We start from the raw sequence: 20,566 nt of genomic DNA, 5'->3' as shown, positions 1-20,566 counted from the left end.
TATAATAGAGACTTTTTGGCTTTTCTAGGGCCAAATAAAAGTTTTACTATATATTTTTCATGGATCAATTATGATATTTATTTTATTTTTAACATTCACATTTTTTGATGGATTAGTTATATGTACCTTTATTAATATCTGAAAAGAAAGTAATAGGTGGTCCCAAATGAAAGTAAATTTTGTAGCTCCCACATGATTAAGTAGAAGTTCAATGTCACATTATTTTCTCTTTAAATACATCACAACCCAATGCTCAAAGTCATAACAAAGAAACAAAGAAAGAGAAACCATTTTCTATCACTTAACACTTCTTTAGCTTCAATGGAAGTAAGTCTCTTTTTGCATGCAACTTCTTCTCTTACTCTTATATCTTATTTAACTTTCATATTCTTTGTGTCTTATTATGAGGGGAAAAATATATGTATCGACAATGTAAAAGTTTTATATATTGTCAATCGTATCATCAACCATTTATATTTAATCATTTATTTTTGGTGTGATGAATTTAATAGGAGTATTACTATAAGAGGAAGCAAGTTCCAGCATTTGGGAGCTGGGATTGGAATGATAATCTACCATTCACACAATGCTTTGAATCTGAAGAACAAGGTGATCTTTATGTTACTGGTGACTTGTATGAGAATCATGTTGTTACACCAACCATGATCCTTGTTCCTAGTACAAAGGTATGTTTATATGTCACAAAAACTCTTCTTGTTTCTTTGTTTTGGAAGACTTTTATGTCATACAATCTTCTCTTTTTTTCACCCTTCTTCCCTAAGAACCAGGATCCTCTGTCCCCAAAACTTTCTGTTCTCGTGTTTCAAGCTAATTTTATCCTATTAAATAGTATAAAAATATTATTTTATGTTTTTTTGTTTTTCTTTTCGCAACTTTTCATTAGACTGAAACACAATGAGACACAAAATGTGGAATATGTTATCTCTATAATATTAATTGAGAGTGATCTTGTAGCCACAATCTTTGGTAATAAAAAATAGTATTTTTATTATATAAATGAAGTTTTATTATATAAAGAGAAAATATGAATGGGAGGTTTTTTGTCTTTAAATTTGTTCACTATTGATTTTTTTAGTATAATGTTGTTTTGTTTGTGCTTGGAGTTCAATCATGATAAAGGGTCTTTTGTTTTCTAATTCAATTTCAATTTTGTAAAGTCAAGTATAGTGCCTAAAAAAAGTAACATGCTTCATCATAGTCATTCTCATAGGGTAGACCGTAGGGTTGAAAAAGATGGCAACTTTGCCTTTTGTTGCTGCTTTTTCTATGGTTGGTCACACTTTATAGGACACGCCTCAATTATTTTACCTTAATTTGTTTGGGTATCCCTATAAAAGTTAGCCTAATTTCAATATAACGAGAAAAAAGTATTAAATCATAACAATGTTAAATGCATGAAAATTATTGATCATTAGTAAGTAATGGGGAGGATTTATGAGTGGATTAGATTTATGAAAATATAATCATTATTTGTTAAAATGTGGTCTCTCCTATATATGGATAATCCTTCATAATATCATAGTCCGATAACAATAAGACTTTTCGATAGTAGATCCTAACAAGTGGTATTAGTATTAGTACCAATAATTCGGTTGAGACATGATAAATGTAAAGAGGAGTAAGTATGAGATACATACACTAGAAAAAGAGATTATTATAAATATTTAAGTGTGAATTTGGTTTAAAATGTGATTTCTTACTTAGAAGGTTCATTATATTTTCCAACATTTTTTTTTCATAATGAAGTGAGATAATAATCATGGACTTTAATTGTGCAAAGGGTGTAACTTTCGGCCTTAAGGGTATATGATCCATGTGAATTGGTCACTAAAAATAGAGACAATGGTATCTAAAGGTATCATTAAAAGAAAGTAATGGAAATAAAACATGCCATAATAATGACTAGATAAGCATGCATGCATGCCTAGTCATTATGCACATGTAACATCAAAAGATAACTTTTTTTTAAAAGCACTTATAGAATTCTTAATTTGTTGTTTGACATTGATGAAGGAAAAGGTTCATGACCAATATGAAAAAGAAGCTAAAAAGCAAAATTGGGTCAATAATGTGAAGAAACAACTTAGCCCAACTCATCACATTCCAAGACCAACACCAAAACCTGTGGATGAAGACTTATACAAGATCTCACCAGAACTTCTTTATGCAAAAACTAGAAAGGTAAAGTCCCTGACTCCTTTAATTTTTTGCGTATTTAAAATGGGATCGGATCCACGTACATTTTAGCTATTCCTTCTATGAAAATATAATGGTTCAGATTAACTGATTAATTCAAATTACGTGAACCATTAGATTTTTTCATAGAATTGATTACTAGGACGTGGAGTATGTTCTTTTAACTTACTCCTATTTTCGCATATTAAATTGAGCTTTTCTTTATTTTCATTATTTTCTACTTTGTGTATATTCCTTCATACATTTTCTTTGCTAAAGTTTTGATTTGGTTCCTTTTCTAATTATTTTTTACCCATATTTTTTAATGAATGCAGAAGAGAGGGTTGTGTTTCTTTTCAAGTTGCTTGCTACCAACTTGTGTTGCATGAGACATGGGAAATTAATTGAGAAGCCAATGTATATATAAGAGTGAAATAGAGGAATAGATACTTAATTAGATAATATTTTATGTAAAACAATGTATTTCAGGACCAAAAATATCACCATTATAGTCATATGATTATTATGGAATGGTGTTGGTGGTTTATTCTTTCACTTTTCCGGTTAGTTAAATTTGGGGTGCTTCAAAATTTAGTCTTTTCATGTACTTTTGGGTTGAATCATAGTTAGCAATGGAACTTTGGTTAGAAAAGCACTTTAAATAGAAACTAGAAAAGCACAATGCTATGCAAAGGTTGAGCATTACACCAATGGAACTTTAATCAAGAATCCGGGTTCGAGTCTTGTGGATGGAAAAAATGTCTGATGAGAGAGTTAACCCCACATATCTGTGAATGTTCCCGGCTTGGACAAGATTGCCTTCAGTGCGATGATATTTATGGGAAACCAAAAAAAAGTTGAGCATTATAGCTTTTGTTGAATATTTTATCAATTAAATCAATCTTTGTTTTAATCAATAAAGTTTTTCAAATATGATGATGAGATATCAAATACATTGGGATGTCATGTTTAGTTTTTCCATTGAGTTTACTCATTTAAATATCTTTAACACATGTCTTATAGCATACATAATTAATTAAGCTAACATGTTGTTAAACACTACAATTTAATGTTTCTTCATTTTTGAAAAATTCTTGATATTTATTTGTTTATGTTGTTTCAATTTGCAAGCATTCAAAATGCAATTTGTCTTAATATTATATAAGTGAATATAATTAGGATAAGATAAAGCAAATAGTGGCATGGTTTCTTTTAATCATGCATTATTTTCTCCATTTGTAAAGTATATCAATTAGGTTTTTAACTTATAACATTATATATCTTATTTCCATGGTTCAATTCAATGAGATGGAGCATGCATCTTCAATCTTTTAGCCCACCTTTCTTAAGGATGGGGATATCGGTTGTAATTACATGAGTAAAACTCCAATGAAGTTGAACTGAACCAAACTAGAAAATGTGGTTCGGTTCTATATTTAGATCGGATGATTTTTTAAGAAATCGTTTATAATCGGTTTTCGTTAACGGTTTCATAGGATAAGAACCGAACCACAAAATCGATGAACAATTAACAATTAGGTGAAACTTGATACAAAGTAGTATAATTCCATCTCTCTTTTAGACTTCTACGAGTAAAAAGTAATTAAAGAACTTTTATAATTGTTGAGTAAAGATAAGTATAGATGAAAGATAACACACTGAAAAACGTATAGATACATGACAAAATTTAATCTGTTCCGTTAAAAAAGTGAATCGATGAGCGGAATCAAACCATTTTGGTTCCAACAACGAAAATCAACATAAACCGATCTGAAACAAACCAACCATATCAAACATAATGAAGTTTTAAACTTTGTTATGTGATGGATTGTGAAAACTAGATTGAAGTATGAAAAGTTACCTAGTTTGCTAGCATCCTAAATAAATGAAGAATGGGTATACCCGCTTCATGAAGCAAAAGTCCGTGAATGACCCATTAGCCTGTTTTAAAACAAATAAAACATATGAATTTCTCTAATTGAGGTAAATGAATATGTTTGTACTCGTTTTTGATTTGCGGACGTGAGCTAAACAACATGGCGACCCATTTTGCTATTACAATTAATAATCTATTGTATTTTATTTCAACATGAAGTTATAAACAAATGGGACTTGATATTATATTGTTTTACCTTTTTATCATTATCCTCGAACATGGGAAATAAATGACACCAAGACCATTATATTTTTTCGTACATTTTTTATAAGACTATATCTCATTTTATGGTTAAGGAAGTAATTCTATTCAGAATGAGTGATTCATCTTAACAAATATTGCTTTTAAAAATTAAACAATTTTTTGTCGCATTGTAGGTTCTAAGACCATTATATCTGACAAAGTTCTCCATACCACAACCAAGTTGAAACGCTCTCCTTCTCTTAAACCTTTTTTCCCCTAATAGATTCTACTATAAAAATTGTAATGTCTAAATATCATTTTTATTAGAGTAAATTACACTGACACCCCTGAGTTTTAGTGAAATTATATAAATCACTCATCACTTTTTTACATCTACACAAACCTCCCATAATTTTTATACTTTCATTACATTGACTACCCTGCATAAGAAATAATTGTAATTTTTTAAACAAAAAACGTGATAAATGCAATTAAGTTAAACAAAACATACATATTGTATAGACAAGTCCAAATAATATACAAATTAATGTATCTTTATTATTTTTTGTTACAAAATGTATCAAAAATTCTAGAGAAAAATATTGTTTAAATCGCTCTTATAATATAATGTAACGAACCAAAAATAATAAAGAGATATTGACTCATATATTAGTTGGACTTGTCTTTACAATATATCATGTTTTGTTTAACTTAATTACATTTATCACACTTTTTGTTTAATAGATTACATTTATTTCTTATGTATGCAGGGGTGATCAATGTAAAAAAATGGAGAATAGTTTGATGTCATTTCATTAAAACTCAGGGGTGTCAATATAATTTATTCTTTTTATTACATTTTTTAATAAGACCATTACATCCTAAAAACATAGCAAAAAATATAAAAAGGTTATGTTTGAGAAACAAATGTTAACAGTGTTTTCCCTCTCCTTATCCATTGCCATAGCTTCCTTCTTCTTCTATAGGAAATGCTTCGTTCCTCACTCTTCTTCTCTGTTCCTCCATATACTTATCCCAATCTCACTATTATTCCCACACCCTTTTCTTCATCTTTTCATTTGAACTTGAATCAGTGTAATAGAAAGAGTTTTGTGTTGGTTTCATGTAGTAATAATAATAGTACCAGTTATGAAGTTGGTGGTGGATACTCAGAACAAGAATTGAAAGAAAGAAGGAACAAACAAAACCCAAATAATTCTCATTCTGATAATCATAATGATACTTCTACTGAACGTGAAGCACTCCTTAAAGGAGGGGATCAAGTTATTTCTGTTCTTCAGGAAATGATTACCCTTGTAAGTGTTTTTGTAATTATTTGTTTCGTTTTCATTATATTAGATGCATAATGAAGATACCCTTTTAGTTCAATTTCAATATTTTTTTGGTAGTATGTCCTCGGCTTATGGTTAGAGAACTAATCCATTTCGGGATGTGTGACTGACCCTCCAAGAAGCGTAGCTTTCGGGAATGAAGTATAGTATACTATCGTTCAAAAGGTTTTAAATCTGGTTCCGCAATAGGTTAGGGAAAGGGTTGCATAGTGCACAAGGGTTTTATATAGCATAGTTTGGGGAGAGTAGATGTATGCAGTTTTACCCTCACAAGTGAGAGTAACTTTTCTAGAATTTGAACCCATGACCTTCACATCATAGGACAAGCAACCTTGCCGTTGCGCAGATATGTTAAGGTTTTGGGAGTCATTGAAACTGTATGGCTACTGAAACGTTAGGGTTTTTGGATTTCCGATGCCGTGATCGCAATCTTGCTATCTATCTAGTGGGTTAGTAAGTTCCTTATAAAATAGTAATCAAGATATGTTAAATAGAGTATTGATGATAATGTTTTGACCTGCAACTAGCTGAAAAAAACTGGTTGATCTTGAAAATCTAGGAGCTAAAAGGTTATGGTTAACAGGCTAAGTTATAACTTATAAGGCATAAAATGTCTTAAATAGTGGTCGCGTTCATGGTTTCGAAGACTTCCAAAATCTTAACATTGCGGTGTCTATAACAGTCGTGTACCCAAATTTAAAACCTAAGACATACACTACTACTAACCAAACAGGATTAGTACTTTAGTTTTGGTTAAATAAGTTCATCAATTACCTTATGAGTTTCTCGAGGGTGTTGCCAAACACACACTTTGTGTTAGACTCAGCCCGGAAATGTTGTGGTGAGAATGGTATTCTTATAGTTATCCAGTTTTTGTTTCTCCTTTAAAAGATTCTTCTCTAGGCTTGAGTTATGATATATTTAATTTTCCTACTTTTTCCTTAACCCTATTGTCGATTTAGTTGTTCTTCAGCAATACTCTCAAATTGCAATATTGTGGTTGCGTGATCTTTTAAACTGTGTTAAGCATAGAGGAGTAATTATCTTCCTACTAAGTTTCAATGTCGGTATAATGCATGTCTAAGTGTGCATCTGTTGTTTGTTTCTCATTAACCAAGTACTGATACACTTAAGGGTATTATTAACAGTTTTTTTACCATGAGATAAGAATATGATGTTCATTTTATTCATTTGTGCTTTTTGTCATGTCTTTTGAGCGGCTTATAAGTGATTTCACAGTTAATAGGCTTCTAGTGTTAATTATTTTGTAACTTTTTGTTATAGTTTATAGCATTTGTTTATTTTATGTTTACCCGGTGGAGTGAGAACATAAAAACTCGAACACTATGGATGCTAGCCAGATGCACTTTATTGGTGTATATAACTGATGATGTCTGTTTCAGTTCTTAACACAGTAATGTATAGCATGCAATTTTTCTTCGTTAAGTAAATATCTCTTGTTCATGGTAATGTCTGTAATTCTTTCAGCCTTCGCATGATATTTCGTGAATCCTAATGTGTAATTTTATCAATGAATCCGTAATTAGTCTAACAGTAATACTTGTATAAATTTGGCGCCAGTTGGAAGACATGGATATGGACGAAGACTCTGAAAAAGTGGCAGTGGAGTTGGCTGCACAAGGAGTTATCGGAAAGAGGGTTGATGAGATGGAATCTGATTTCATGTTGGCCCTTGATTACATGATCCAGCTCGCTGAGAAGGATCAGGATGATAAGGTATGATTTCCATACAAAAGTTTAAATCTTTTCCAATTATATTTAGAATCATACATATTTGATTCCGTTTGAAAAGTTCTTCACATTATTTTTTATGACAAATCTACATTTGGATCTCTGCTGGAAACGGATTCATGTTTTTTATTTTACTTTTATATATTTTATACGTGAGTTGTTGGCTAAAATCACAACGAGTTTCATAGAAGAAATAAAGAGACAAGCTTTTGTACCTTCATTTGTCCATCAACCCCTTCTCTTCACCCTTAAACTTTAACTCGGTTGTTGATTAGTAAGTTGTCTCCTTTACTTGATGTCACTATCCCATGATTAACTTTTATGCATTTTCTATTCAGCGCAAGACTCTGTTAGAAGTTATCAAGGAGACGGTATTATCACATCTAACGAAAAAATGTCCGCCACATGTAAGGAAGTTTCTTTGTTCTGATTGAAGGATAGTTGCAACTTTAATGTTGTATATCAATGTGTACTTTTCCCATCATTTTCTAGGTTCAAGTGGTTGGTCTTCTATGTAGAACTCCCCAAAAAGAAAGTAGACATGAATTATTACGCCGAGTTGCAGCTGGTGGTGGTCAATTTAAAGGAGAGAATGACTTGAAGATTCATATTCCTGGGGCAAATCTAAATGACATAGCTAACCAAGCTGATGATATATTAGAGGTATTTATAGAAATTTCAAGCATTCTATGAATTACCAGGTCCTTGTTTTAGTTTCTTATGCTTTTAAAACTTTTACTACTCATAATGGGTGACTATCGCCTATCAAAATAAATAAATAATGGGTGACTATTTTATTGTCATCAGTAAACTGTCTTTTTCCTGGAAATAGTCTCTTTATTTGTGAGGGTAAGACTGTGTTCATCTGCCCTCTCCAGACCCCACTAGGCAGGAGCCTCGTGCACCGGGCCGCCACTACTAAACTGTCTTTTTATTAGTAACAGAAAAGTGTAATTAAATCCTTCGGAAGTTTGCCTAAATCACATCTGCATTTTCTTGTGACCTTACGATACTTGGTTTTCTCTAATAGTAATTATGGATTTCCTGTAAATAGTTTAAGTCAAAGTTATCCATGAATGTTCCATTGGTAAATGACTATCATTCTTAGGTGTGATTTTCTTTTCATTACAAGCAGAAGGGATTACGTGCTGTCAGAGATATAAAAAATATTACTGTGCCTTCAGAAATCCTTGGCATTATCTTGGAGCCGCTATGATTGCAAAGTCAGAAGTTTGACCGACAATAATGCTACACTTTGTAATGAAATTAAATTTGCTTGTTCAGGCAAAGTGGGTTTATGCAATGTCCATATCATGCGTATAGGAGCTGCATGATGATTTATGATAAAGATATAAAACCATTGTGTCCCTTCATCTAAATATTTAAGATATTTGAGCATTAGTGGTTGACAAGTATTAGTATTGATGTACTTGTGATACACATAAGTGCTTAACAAGGCTGGTAACGAAGCATTGCGCCTTTGGCATTGTTGAAATATGAACATTCTTTTCATGTTAGAACTTAGGACTTAACCTAGATTAATAATATGAATCGGTCTTCGTAGTTTTTGATACAATACACTTCTATCATACATTCAGAAAATTCTTGTTAGTCTTCTGGGGTTGAAATGAGTGGTTCCAATGCATAGGCTTGCCTCGATATGTTTTGAAATCAATGGTTGAAAAATTCTTGTTTCAGAGTGACAGACTGACAGCACATACAATTGTCAAACAACTTATCTTTGTCCTGGATCACTATGATTGATTGTGGAGCCACTGCTGTGAAATTCATGGATTTTCCCTTGGGACCTGTTTGATAGCTGAATGCCGGAACCCTCATCAGTGTGTACTGTTTCCCACAGATAAGCCTAGTTGTACAACTTGCCCGGCCTCTAAAGTTACACGATGGTGTCTTGCGAACTCACAAACATAACAATGAAATTACTACCAGACTCTTCTGAGAACAAACACGTAATCATAGATTGGAGAATTCCAGAAGGAGGATGGGTTATATGTTTGTGTTCTAGCAAAATTGTAGAAGCTAGAGACTTAGTACTTGACTTATGACATGCAATTATTAGGACTCTTAGGTAGTGTTTAGCACAATAACATGACAAAACAGATCATACTTGTCCAGTTACTACATAATATAGTACTGAACAAAACCATCGTGTTCTGTTCCAGTTCGTTACACCCTTTTGGGTGGTAACATTGTCCCATTCATCAACCCATGTGTTTTGTTCCATTTCATCGATAAAATGCACCAAACATTGGACAGAACCCATATTTCTGTCCTGTCCTGTTCCTAGAGGTATACCAAACACTACATTAGTGCATGAAGATGTAGGTAACTTAGTGAAGCTGTAAAGGGTTGATTGACTTTTGAATTTGGGTGATATAGTCTCATATCCTCAGTAACACATTTTGATGTAAAGGCTGAAAATAACTTCTCTATCTGTCTATATATATGCGAATTTGCATATGTATCTGCATATACAACAACCAAGCCTTTATCCCACTTGGTAGGGTCGGCATGTATCTGTGTAATTGATGCTATACATACCCGGTCCTAAGTCCGAATACAATGTGAATATTGTGTTAGGCAGTCGACAACCAACGTAAACCATTATTGAATCTCTATAATATGCATCTGTGCTTATATGAATATATATTTTATTTTTTCTTCTTTTGCATATCTCTGAAGCAGAATTTTTCATTTTTTAAGTTCATTTTACCAGAAGCCCTCATATTAATATTTAAATGGATCTCTTTTGTTATTCTTTCAATTGAGAGTCATTTTTTATTTATTTTTAGTCTTGACCAAAGAACCACAAGGATCTAGGATAGTGTTTGGTTAATTGTTTTGTCCTTATCAACACCCTTGCAGACAATGGAAACCCGTCCTGTTGTGCCTGATCGAAAACTTCTTGCAAGGCTTGTTTTGATTAGAGAAGAAGCTCGTAATATGATGGGAGGGGGAATTTTGGATGAAAGAAATAACCGAGGATTATATACTCTTCCTCCCGCTGAGGTATGTAGAAAATTTCCATATTTTGATCTTAATCTGGTTCTCAATTCTGGTGAAATGCTACCGAACTTAAAAATGATTAGAAACCTCTACTACATATGTAGAGATCTAAATGCATACTCAATTCTTATTCATCATTCATTGTCAAAAATATCATCTTGGCATCTTTATAACTGTTGGCAGTGCAGGTGAACTTCTTAGCCAAATTGGTGGCTTTAAAACCTGGGAAAGTTGTGCTCGATATGATAAAAAATGTAATGCTAGGAAAAGATGAAGGTGCAGACAACCCTGAAAATGAGGATGATGATGATGCTACCCAAAGGGTTTCAAGCAGGATTGGTGGAAGGGTGGGTTGAATTGGATGTTTTAGTATTATTTAACTGATGAATGTGTATGCGTGAATGCAAGATATAGTGTCTTAACGGTGTATTTAACTTGCGTTATCCAGGCAAGTGTGACAGGACGGAAGCCACTTCCAGTACGCCCTGGCATGTTTCTCGAGACTGTCTCGAAGGTAATGCCATCATGTTTATTTTGAATGGTGGGTTTGAAGCCAAGTAGACCAAGAATCCCTTGAAGCTGTAAAATATTCGGGCTGGTTGAAATTTTCATTCTTGGCACCCTAACTTATTAAGATATTTTGCCACACATAGTTAGTTCTTCTTGTTATAAGGCTGCAGGGGTAAGACTGCGTACATTTATCTACCCTCCCATACTCCACTAGATGGCAGCCTCATGCACTGAGCCGTTCATAGTCAGTTCTTGTTCAAATTCTGATTCGCACTTTATCCCACATTATATTTTACTATTTATCTTTGTCGGCATACGTGTTTCAATTTGATATGTTTCCATTCTTCTCCTGCCAGGTCTTATCTGGTATATATGCTGGAAGTGACTCTGGCATCACTGCCCAACATCTAGAATGGGTAAATTCTTCTGTTTATGAATATCTATTCCAAATTTTATGTTTGAGCTTCTTTATAATTTTCATACTATCTTTGTATTTTTCTTTAAGAATCTCATTAGCTAGCGGGGTAAGGTTAAGTACATCTACCATCCAAAGACAACAGTAAGTGGGAGCCTCATGCAGTAGGCCACATTTTTATCTCATTAGTCGGCCATTAATTATACTAATTTAACATGTGCAAGATTACTAGGTGCTAGATCAACTATGTGGTGCAACTAAGTAGTTTTCCACTTAATTGTTGGATGCAATTGCAGTGAAGTGTTTGGCACCTTGTGAAAAATGTTATTTATGAAGATATGTGACTTCAGTATAGGATGCATACTGGTAGAGCGGTATGGTTTAAATGAAAACTGGATGGTATGACTGGTATGATTGCATGACTGGTATGATTGCATGACCGGTATAATTGTTATACCATACTGGTATGGGACTGGTTCTCCGGTTCAACGGCCGATACAGTCTGGTTTTCACATCTATGGATCATAGGGTGATGCTTGTGTTTGCTTGTTTTGTTGGTTTTCAATCATATCCTAAAATAAGAGACTTGGCCAAATAGTAACCTCCATGATTTGGTGAATAACTTGTTTCTTTTGTTCCTTTCCCTTTCTGCCAGGTTCACAGGAAGACACTTCAAGTGCTTCAGGAGATAGCTTTTAGCTAATACTTTTTTGTATGGCAGATTTTGTATCCACTCTTTTTTTGCTTTATGTGCTGCCAAAAATATTGTGTAGGTTTGTTTGTAGGGATAGCATTATAGATAGTATATAACATTAAAATTTAGAGAACCTTGCTATAACACAATTTATCCAACTATACTAAAGGAGATTTAAACCATAAATATATATGTTATCTTCTAACATCACATTTTCAACATTACATAAGAAAAAAAGTGGTTGGAAACTCTCCATCCGCTTTAAACCAGATGGTTGGAAATTCTCGATCCGCTTTAAACCAGATGGTTGGACATACTATTTTACTCAAATTAAAAAAAAAAAGTCACGAAAAGAAATAGATGTGTTAAGATCAATTGTGAAATTCTATCGTATCTCAACCTTCATTCATTATTAACTTGTAACTCATGCATTTTTTTAATTATATAATATATGATGTTGTTTGGTCCGATCTAACGGTTTAACTAATTAAACCAATTCAAACCTATATATGATCTCCTCTGATTTAATGTCCAACTTGGATATCATTATTACATCCCTTCAAACAACTAAATAGACTTACATTGACTCTTTGAAATCTTACTTAGTGGTACCTATACCATAATGATTTTGTTTTGTTAAGGTTAAAATGAAAGGAGGACTTAAATAGACTTAAATAAAATGACTAGTGCATATCTTAACCTATATTATCGAAATACATATAAGAGATGACTCATATGAGAATGAGAACAATTAATATTGACTATTGGATCTTATTTGAATGATCAATAATAAAGATAAATATGTATGACTATCATGTGACTATTAACTAATTTTTAATCTTAATCATTCATGTATGGTTATGAGATTCAGATTTAGTGTTATTATAATTTTTATATCATAACTATTAATCATTCTCTATATATAAATAATTTTAAAAATGAGAATAATTAATCTATATATATAGTCCCAATCTCTATATTGGGAAAAAAAATTAAATTACCTATAGGATTAAAGTTGTCAACTATTAATGGTGCAAGATTAGTCTTGCTTGGCCCTACATGCAAATAGAAAGCCTAACTCTACACGGAACACTTTTAACTTTTAAGGTACACTATTTATACCAAATGAAGTGGCTATTTATGATGAAGTAGAGTTGGTAAAGAACTAAAAAAGAAAACAATACATATGAAAGGCACTATTTCTTGTCATAAGACTTTTGTGTAAGCATATTGAATTGGTGGGGTTGCTGTCAGATACCAAAACTGCTTCCTAAGGTGGAAAAATTCTCATATCATACTATATTTACATCGATTTTTTAAATTATAGTTATGGTCAGCGATCGAGGAAAATAGTGAAAAGCTCAATAACTTGGTCATAATATTAATGTCATTTCGAAGACTTCTAAAACTGCTATATTGTAACCTTAGTTATGATTGTGGAACACAATTTAAAACATTGATCGAGAATTTAAATAATGGAATGTTGAGTCCCCATGCCCTACCACCATGGAAAAAGTTGAGGATCCAAAGGTTAAAGGAATGGAGTACTAGTGTAGTGGGTGCAACACCCCACCACCGACCCTCATTTTCTATTACTCACTCTTTTTTTTTGGCAATCTTATCCGAGCTGAAAACATCCATAAGTACGTGGGGTTAACTCTTCCAACATGTATTTTTTCCATCCACAAGACTCGAACTCGGGTTCTCGCTTAAGGGGAATCAAGCATGTACCACTTGAACTAACCTCCATTGGTTTTCTATTACTCACTCTAGTTAACGTTATAATTTACTCATAAAAGGTAAAATTTATGTACCCAAAAAAAGGTAAATTTAAATTGATAATTGGCAAAGTAAAGTTAAGTTATTTATAACCCCTTAAATTTTATACATTTTGTAAATTGAACCACCAAAGTAAAATTATTTCTGACTTGCATGAGTATACCAAATTCGTGAAGGAGATAAAGTTTGACTCTGAAAGACTCTTATTGGTTTAATTCATTTCTATGATTAGCATAAAGATATTCTTGACTTCATTTATGGATGATAAAAAATCTGATCTGTGGATACCTGTGGAAATACTTGTAACGAATACTCATAATAATAGTTTATGAGTGTGAACGAGTTTTATGATACTCATCCTATGGGTACCCCTAAATTTATAAATTTAGTTTTTAATTAAATTTCTATATATATTATAGTTTTTTATAATTTTAAGATTATATATCTTATACTTTATTATTATTTCATAATAAATTACACCTATTTGATTATGATCATAAATTTATCATATAAATATCATATTATTCATGTAATAATTTTTTTATATATTGATCATTACAAAGTATATAAATATATAATTAAAATTAAAAATTCGTTCTACAAATATTGTGGATTTGGAAATGGGAAAACACTATCTATCTCCGCTCATACATATTGCCATCCCTACTTCATACAAATGATTGAGTTTGAGAGTTGCATTGATTACCTGGCAATGTTCATTTTTATAGCCATGGTGTTTTTTCTCACTGTGGAAGAAAGAAAACAAAATCTCTTCTATTAGTTTCTTTATTATATTTTTAAATAAGCAAATCAAGGGTACAAATTAAAAAATAAATGATTAGATTTCATTGTTAAATAATATAATGAAAATTTAATAGAAGAATTTATTTTATTAATGATATAAATTTAAGACTTTCTTTGGACGAAATTAAAGATTTTTTATCGGCAATCGTTAGAATGTTAGTTGTTAGTATGTTAATATTTTGTTAGTATTTCAGACATCATCTCAAGCCCACGTATATGATTTTAACATAACACATTTATTAAATATATCATTCATATTGGACTCTCACTTTTTAGCGCAATATAATTTGTGATTTCACTTTAATATATAAATCTTTGGTCACTATCAAAAAAATATTATTCGGTTTATAGTAATGGTAGTATATACTAAAGTTCACAAGAAACTCTATATGTCAAAGTATAATCAACATCATAATATATGATCATTAAATTTTATTTTCTTGAAGATCATTTGTATACTTATGAGTTAAATTTGGTTATGTGGAGTTATCAATGAGAATCAATTATGTTGTCTTTTAGCTTTGTTGTAAAAAGTTATTGTTCTTTATTATATTTTTGTTATGGAAGTTAAATCTAATTAAATACACAATTAAGAAAGGAAAAGTGGAATCTATATGATTTAATGTTTGTCCTCATTTGATTTTTTTGGTACTTCCAAGGGTCCCCTTCACCTAATGCGTAAGGAACTAATCTCTTTCGGGGTGTGTGATTGTCTCTTCCAACAAATGTTGCTCCCAGGAATCGAACTCATGACCTTTTGATCAACCTGAGATCTAGCAACATCTTACATCACCAGACAAACGTCTTATTGATTTCTTCTCATTTGATTTGATAAACTATTTTGTTATTATGCTTAAAAATACATTCAATAAAATAGGATGAATAATATAATGGTTCGCTTTATAACTATTGTACAATGACTCATATTCAATTGATCAGACATTTTCTCTTGATAACAACCATACAAGTTATGGGTTTGGGCTGATGTAAAAGGATTGAGATAGAGGACTATACATTTATATATTATGTAAATCTAATGTAACAAGGAGAACAATAGCCACAAACACAAATCCTTATTCTAAAAAACATAATGGTAACCTCTTAACGCTCTCGGTGACGTAGACACAACTGGTCGAACCTCATTACCAAATTTCATGTGTTATTCTCTTATCCCTATTCTTTTTACTATTTGATTGCTCATTTGTTCTCAACAATTGTGTGTTGAGAGAATGTTGTCAGCACCTGTCTCTGGGTCAAGCTCAACACATGAGTATCTATCTCCATCTTGATCCTAACCCAATATATGAACTTCTGGGGTTCTGGATCAACATATATCGCCCCCACAACAGTTTTGCCATGTTTTATTTTCCTTCAGTTCATCTACTTTATCTTTGCCACTACCTTTGACACACTTTGTCTAGCCATCACACCTTCACCCCCTTTAGCCATTATCTTCTATCTGGTTAAGAGCCATCTACAAATTGGCTCTGATACCAATTGTTGGTGCAGCGAAAGCGATCGTTGTGCATTGTTGGCCACAAGTAATCAAATAAAGGCGTAGAATAAATAGAAGAGAAGAAACAAGAGAATCTGTTAACGGGGTTCAGTCAATTGTGCCTACATCCTCGGGAGCGCTGAGCGGCTACCAATATATTATTAGAGAATAAGAGTTACAAACCCTAGCACACTCATGGGCCCACCTGCCCATGGAGCGTTTCTATTTGGTGCTTATATCTGGTGCACATTATAACAAAGGGACTTGAGTCCAATACTAGACAATGTGAGACCAACGCAATAACATATTTCAAGCATCCCCAACAAATTGGTATCAGATTGATTTTAATGCAGGTGCCAAATTCAAGGTGGGGAAGTTTGATGGAACTAGTTGTTTCTAATTGTGGAAAATGAGGGTTAAGAATGTGTTGACTCAACAAGGTCTATCAAATGCGCTACATGAGAATAAACTAGATGGTATGGACCGATTGGATTGGGAAGAGTTGAAGGAGAAGGTTACGGAAACTATACGACTCTATCTATCAGATGAGATGATGTATCATGTTATGGATTTGACGGCACCAATAGAGGTATGAGAGACATTAGAGAAGCGGTTCATGTTCAAGTCTCTAACAAACAAGCTTTATTTGAAATAGAGACTCTATGATATGAGGATGCAGGATGGTACTTATTTGCAACAACATCTCAACAATTGTAATCAAGTGATCAATGACTTGTAGAAACTTGATATAAAGGTGGATGATGAGGACAAGGTAATAATATTAATGTGTTCTTTGCCAAATTCTATGAAACTGGGTGACAACATTAACGTACTGGAAAGACTCAACCAAACTGGATGAGATCACATATGCACTTTTGTCCCACACTCAAAGAAGACAGAATGTATGGGAAAGGTCTTAGGGCGACGGTCTGTATGTTAAATGCAGTCAAGAGCGAGGGAGGAGACAAGATAAAGGAGGTCATGCCAAAGAGAAAAGACCAAATTCTAAGGGCATAACACCAATAAAGTGCATTAACTACAAACAAACTAGTATTATAAAAAGGATTGTCCTAATGAATGGAATCATAGCAAGTCGATGAGGAAAGATGAAGTATCTACATATGCAAATGCTACACAAAAAGATGATTATGGTTATAACAGTGAAAGTGATCTACTATCTTTATCATCAATTCATAGTGCAGATGAGTGGATACTTGACACTAGTTGTTCTTACCACATGACGCCAAATCGAGAATGGTTCACCACGTACAGGGCAAGCAATTGTGATTTTGTGTATCTAAAAAATAATGAAGCATGTGCAATTATAATTCTAATGAATGATGGTATAATGAAGACGTTATGTGAGATTAGGCACATTGAATATTTGAAAAGGAATTTGATTTCTTTGGGGATATTGCAGGCCAAAGGATTTAGCTATGGAGGTGATGGGACAGTGATACTCATTGAGTATGCAAATATGCTCTAACTATGATGAAGGGCGGGATGACTGTTGGGAATACTTAAAAGTTGTTAGGGAGTATAGTTGCAGGTGGAGTTGATGGAGTGACTGAAGAGATTTCAGTAGATTCAAACTGTGATGCTACAAAATTATGACACATGCGTTTGGGTCATATTAGTGTGCATGACATGATAAAACTATACAAAAGAGAATTGTTGAGGGTAGTCAGCAAATGCAAGCTAGATTTGTGCAAGTATTGTGCGCTTGGGAAATAAACACGAATTAGTTTGAAGACTTGCCAACACAAAACTTAGGGCAGTCTAGAATATATCCACACTGATGTACGAGGACCCACTCAAGAACCATCCATAGGAGGTTCTAGGTATTTTGTTAGCTTCGTTTATGACTTTTCTCGTAAGGTTTGGGTATATTTTATGAAGCATAATTTAGAAGTCTTTACCAAGGTTAAAAATTGAAAGGTTAAGGTAGAGAACTAGACTAGTAAAAAAATCAAATACTCGAGGTCAGACAATGCTATGGTGTATAAAGACTTATAATTTCATAAATAATGTGAGGAACATGACATTCACAGGCACTTTCAGTGAAGAAGACTCCTCGGAAGAATGACGTTGCATAAAGAATGAATATAACTCTTATAGATAGCCATATGTGTGAGATTGAATGCTAGACTTTTCAAAGGATTTTTGACATATGCACTGAGTATGGCATGTTATGTCATTAATAGATCACCACATGCTTCATTAGATGGTAAAGTTTCACATGAAGTATGGATAGGTAACCCACTCAATTATAATATGCTATGCATATTTGGTTGTCCTACTTATGTAAATATATTTATTGATGAACGATCTAAACTCGGTCCCAACTCAGAGAGGTGTACCTTCAGATATACCAAAGGTGTGAAGGGGTTCAAGTTCTAGGATCCAGTTTCCAGAAAATTGGTGTTAAGCAGAGATACAGTGTTTGATGAAGATTTCATGTTGAAATAGTCAATTTTGATATAGGTGATCATGCCAAATGGAGAGACTTTGGGATCAAAAGTGATTCTAGTGAGCAATGAAACGGTTCATGTGAATAAAGGCAATGAACCATGCTCTAATTTAAGTCAAGAATATGATGATTATCAAGCGGAGAGTTCAGGTGTGCAAGAGTATCTACTTGCCAGAGACAAGGATAAATGTCTTATTAAACCTCCAGAGAGATATGACTTTGAGGATATGGCTTCAGTTGCTCTCCATATCAGTTCAGGAGATCAATATAACTTTTAAGAGGCAATAAACAGTCAGGAGAAAGAACAATGAGTGGGTGCCATGATGGAGGAGATGAAGTCTTTACATAAGAACCAAACTTGGGAGCTTATCTCATTTCCCAAACAAGTGTGTAGTTGGGTACATGTAGGTGTACAAGAGGAAGCCAATTGTATCAGAAAAAGAATGGAAAAATTTCAACCCTCCTCTTGTAGCAAAAATTTATTCACAGTAGAAGGGGATCAACTACAATAAAATTTTCTCCTCAGTGGTGAGACACACTTCTATTAGGGTAGTGCTTGCCTTGGTAGTCATCTAGAATATGCACTTAAAACGGATGGATGTGAAGACTGCCTTTCTCCATGATGAATTAGAGGAAACAATTTATATGACACAACTAGAAGGGTTTAGTGTAATTGAATAGAGTTACTTGCTTTACAAGTTGAAGAAGTCTATATGTGGGTTGATGTAGTCTCTCAAATAGTGATTACAAGCGTTGTGAGTATGATTATTGTGTTTGTGGGAGAAGTCTTGATTATGACTCTTTTTTTCCTGCTACTTTATGTTGATGATATGTTGATTGTTGCTAACCGTTTAAGTAATATTAATGAACTGAAAGTCATGCTAAGTAAAGAGTTTGACATTAAATATTTAGGGGCTATTAGGAAGATTCATGTGATAGAGATTCCCAAAGATAAAGGAGCTAGAAAAATATGGTTCTCCCACCAAAGCTGTGATCTTGCCTAAAATTGAAGCTATGATCTTGGACAATAAAAAACAACCACAACTGTGACAACAAATTAGCAACCACACTCTTATTAGCCAAAACATCACACTTAAGAGCATTTTCTCTGATAATTTTCTAAATACATCAAAGAAAATAATTCAAATCTAAGAGTGATAAAATATAATAAAGAAGTCCAACAAAGCCTTCATACTAACCAAATGATTTTTTGTTTAATAAAATTATCAAAACAATATTACATAATTAAAATAGAATTGAGATAATATGAATTGAAATAAAATATTTATCTTCAGAAAAATCGTTTAAAATGTGACAATGAAGAAACAACCATATGCAAGAATATAAGGTTTTCACTAAGTAAAGAAATATTATAACCTCTCTAAATATAAGGAGAGAACAATCACACTTTCTCTTAAAATAAGAGAATACATCTTTATATATAAAATATGAAATACACTTATAAAATAATATAAATATTGGTGATACCCTCTAGACTTAGATGCTATGAATGAAAAATGAACTTCATTGCAAACCCTTCCTTTTAAATTCACACCTTTTAATTGCCTCCTTTTTTATTTTGATTGCCACATTTTTCTTACTTCTGAAGCCAAAATGATTTTATTTTTCTCACAATTTTAAAATATAGATAATGATGATGAAATGAACTTGTCCAGTTAGGGCTTGGTCTTCACCAAGAATTAGCATGCATGTCAAAAAAGCAAGTCAATCATAAGGACACAAGTTTCATTACTATAATCTAGAGAAGAACATGGAATAAGGGATTTATATATATGTTATGTGATTGAGACCTAATCCACTAATTAGGGATAAGTGTTCCATAAACATGGAGTGTTTGAGACACCCCTCTATATATATATATATATAGGAGAAATGTGTTTACACCAAAGTTAAGTTACACTAATTATATTCAATCTCAGTCATTTATTTTCT

General features: G+C 32.7%; 2 protein-coding genes across 2 annotated transcripts; both read left to right on the top strand.

Annotated features, from left to right (window-relative positions):
* Nucleotides 220–2,901, top strand: LOC109362813. Its single transcript, XM_019608841.1, has 4 exons — nt 220–327; nt 513–686; nt 2,035–2,202; nt 2,532–2,901. Exons 1-4 carry the CDS (start codon nt 250–252, stop codon nt 2,583–2,585), a joined length of 474 nt encoding a protein of 157 aa, XP_019464386.1. The 5' UTR covers nt 220–249; the 3' UTR covers nt 2,586–2,901.
* On the top strand, nt 5,240–12,254 carry LOC109362812. Its single transcript, XM_019608840.1, has 9 exons — nt 5,240–5,631; nt 7,249–7,404; nt 7,758–7,826; nt 7,912–8,082; nt 10,306–10,449; nt 10,635–10,793; nt 10,895–10,960; nt 11,313–11,372; nt 12,027–12,254. The coding sequence occupies exons 1-9, from the start codon at nt 5,305–5,307 to the stop codon at nt 12,072–12,074; spliced, it is 1,200 nt and encodes a 399-aa protein (XP_019464385.1). The 5' UTR covers nt 5,240–5,304; the 3' UTR covers nt 12,075–12,254.

Source organism: Lupinus angustifolius, chromosome LG12 (assembly GCF_001865875.1).
Source record: "Lupinus angustifolius cultivar Tanjil chromosome LG12, LupAngTanjil_v1.0, whole genome shotgun sequence".
Lineage (NCBI taxonomy): Eukaryota > Viridiplantae > Streptophyta > Magnoliopsida > Fabales > Fabaceae > Lupinus > Lupinus angustifolius.
The sequence above is the reverse complement of the archived record's forward strand: the minus strand, read 5'-3'. Positions and strand labels throughout refer to the sequence as shown.

Excerpts from the sequence above, each read along its gene's own strand:
- LOC109362813 (XM_019608841.1), top strand. The coding sequence starts at position 250 with ATGCTCAAAGTCATAACAAAGAAACAAAGAAAGAGAAACCATTTTCTA. Across the intron at positions 328-512 it reads CTTCTTTAGCTTCAATGGAA|GAGTATTACTATAAGAGGAA; the intron begins GTAAGTCTCTTT and ends TGAATTTAATAG. Across the intron at positions 687-2,034 it reads TCCTTGTTCCTAGTACAAAG|GAAAAGGTTCATGACCAATA; the intron begins GTATGTTTATAT and ends ACATTGATGAAG.
- LOC109362812 (XM_019608840.1), top strand. The coding sequence starts at position 5,305 with ATGCTTCGTTCCTCACTCTTCTTCTCTGTTCCTCCATATACTTATCCC. Across the intron at positions 8,083-10,305 it reads AAGCTGATGATATATTAGAG|ACAATGGAAACCCGTCCTGT; the intron begins GTATTTATAGAA and ends ACACCCTTGCAG. Across the intron at positions 10,450-10,634 it reads ATACTCTTCCTCCCGCTGAG|GTGAACTTCTTAGCCAAATT; the intron begins GTATGTAGAAAA and ends TTGGCAGTGCAG.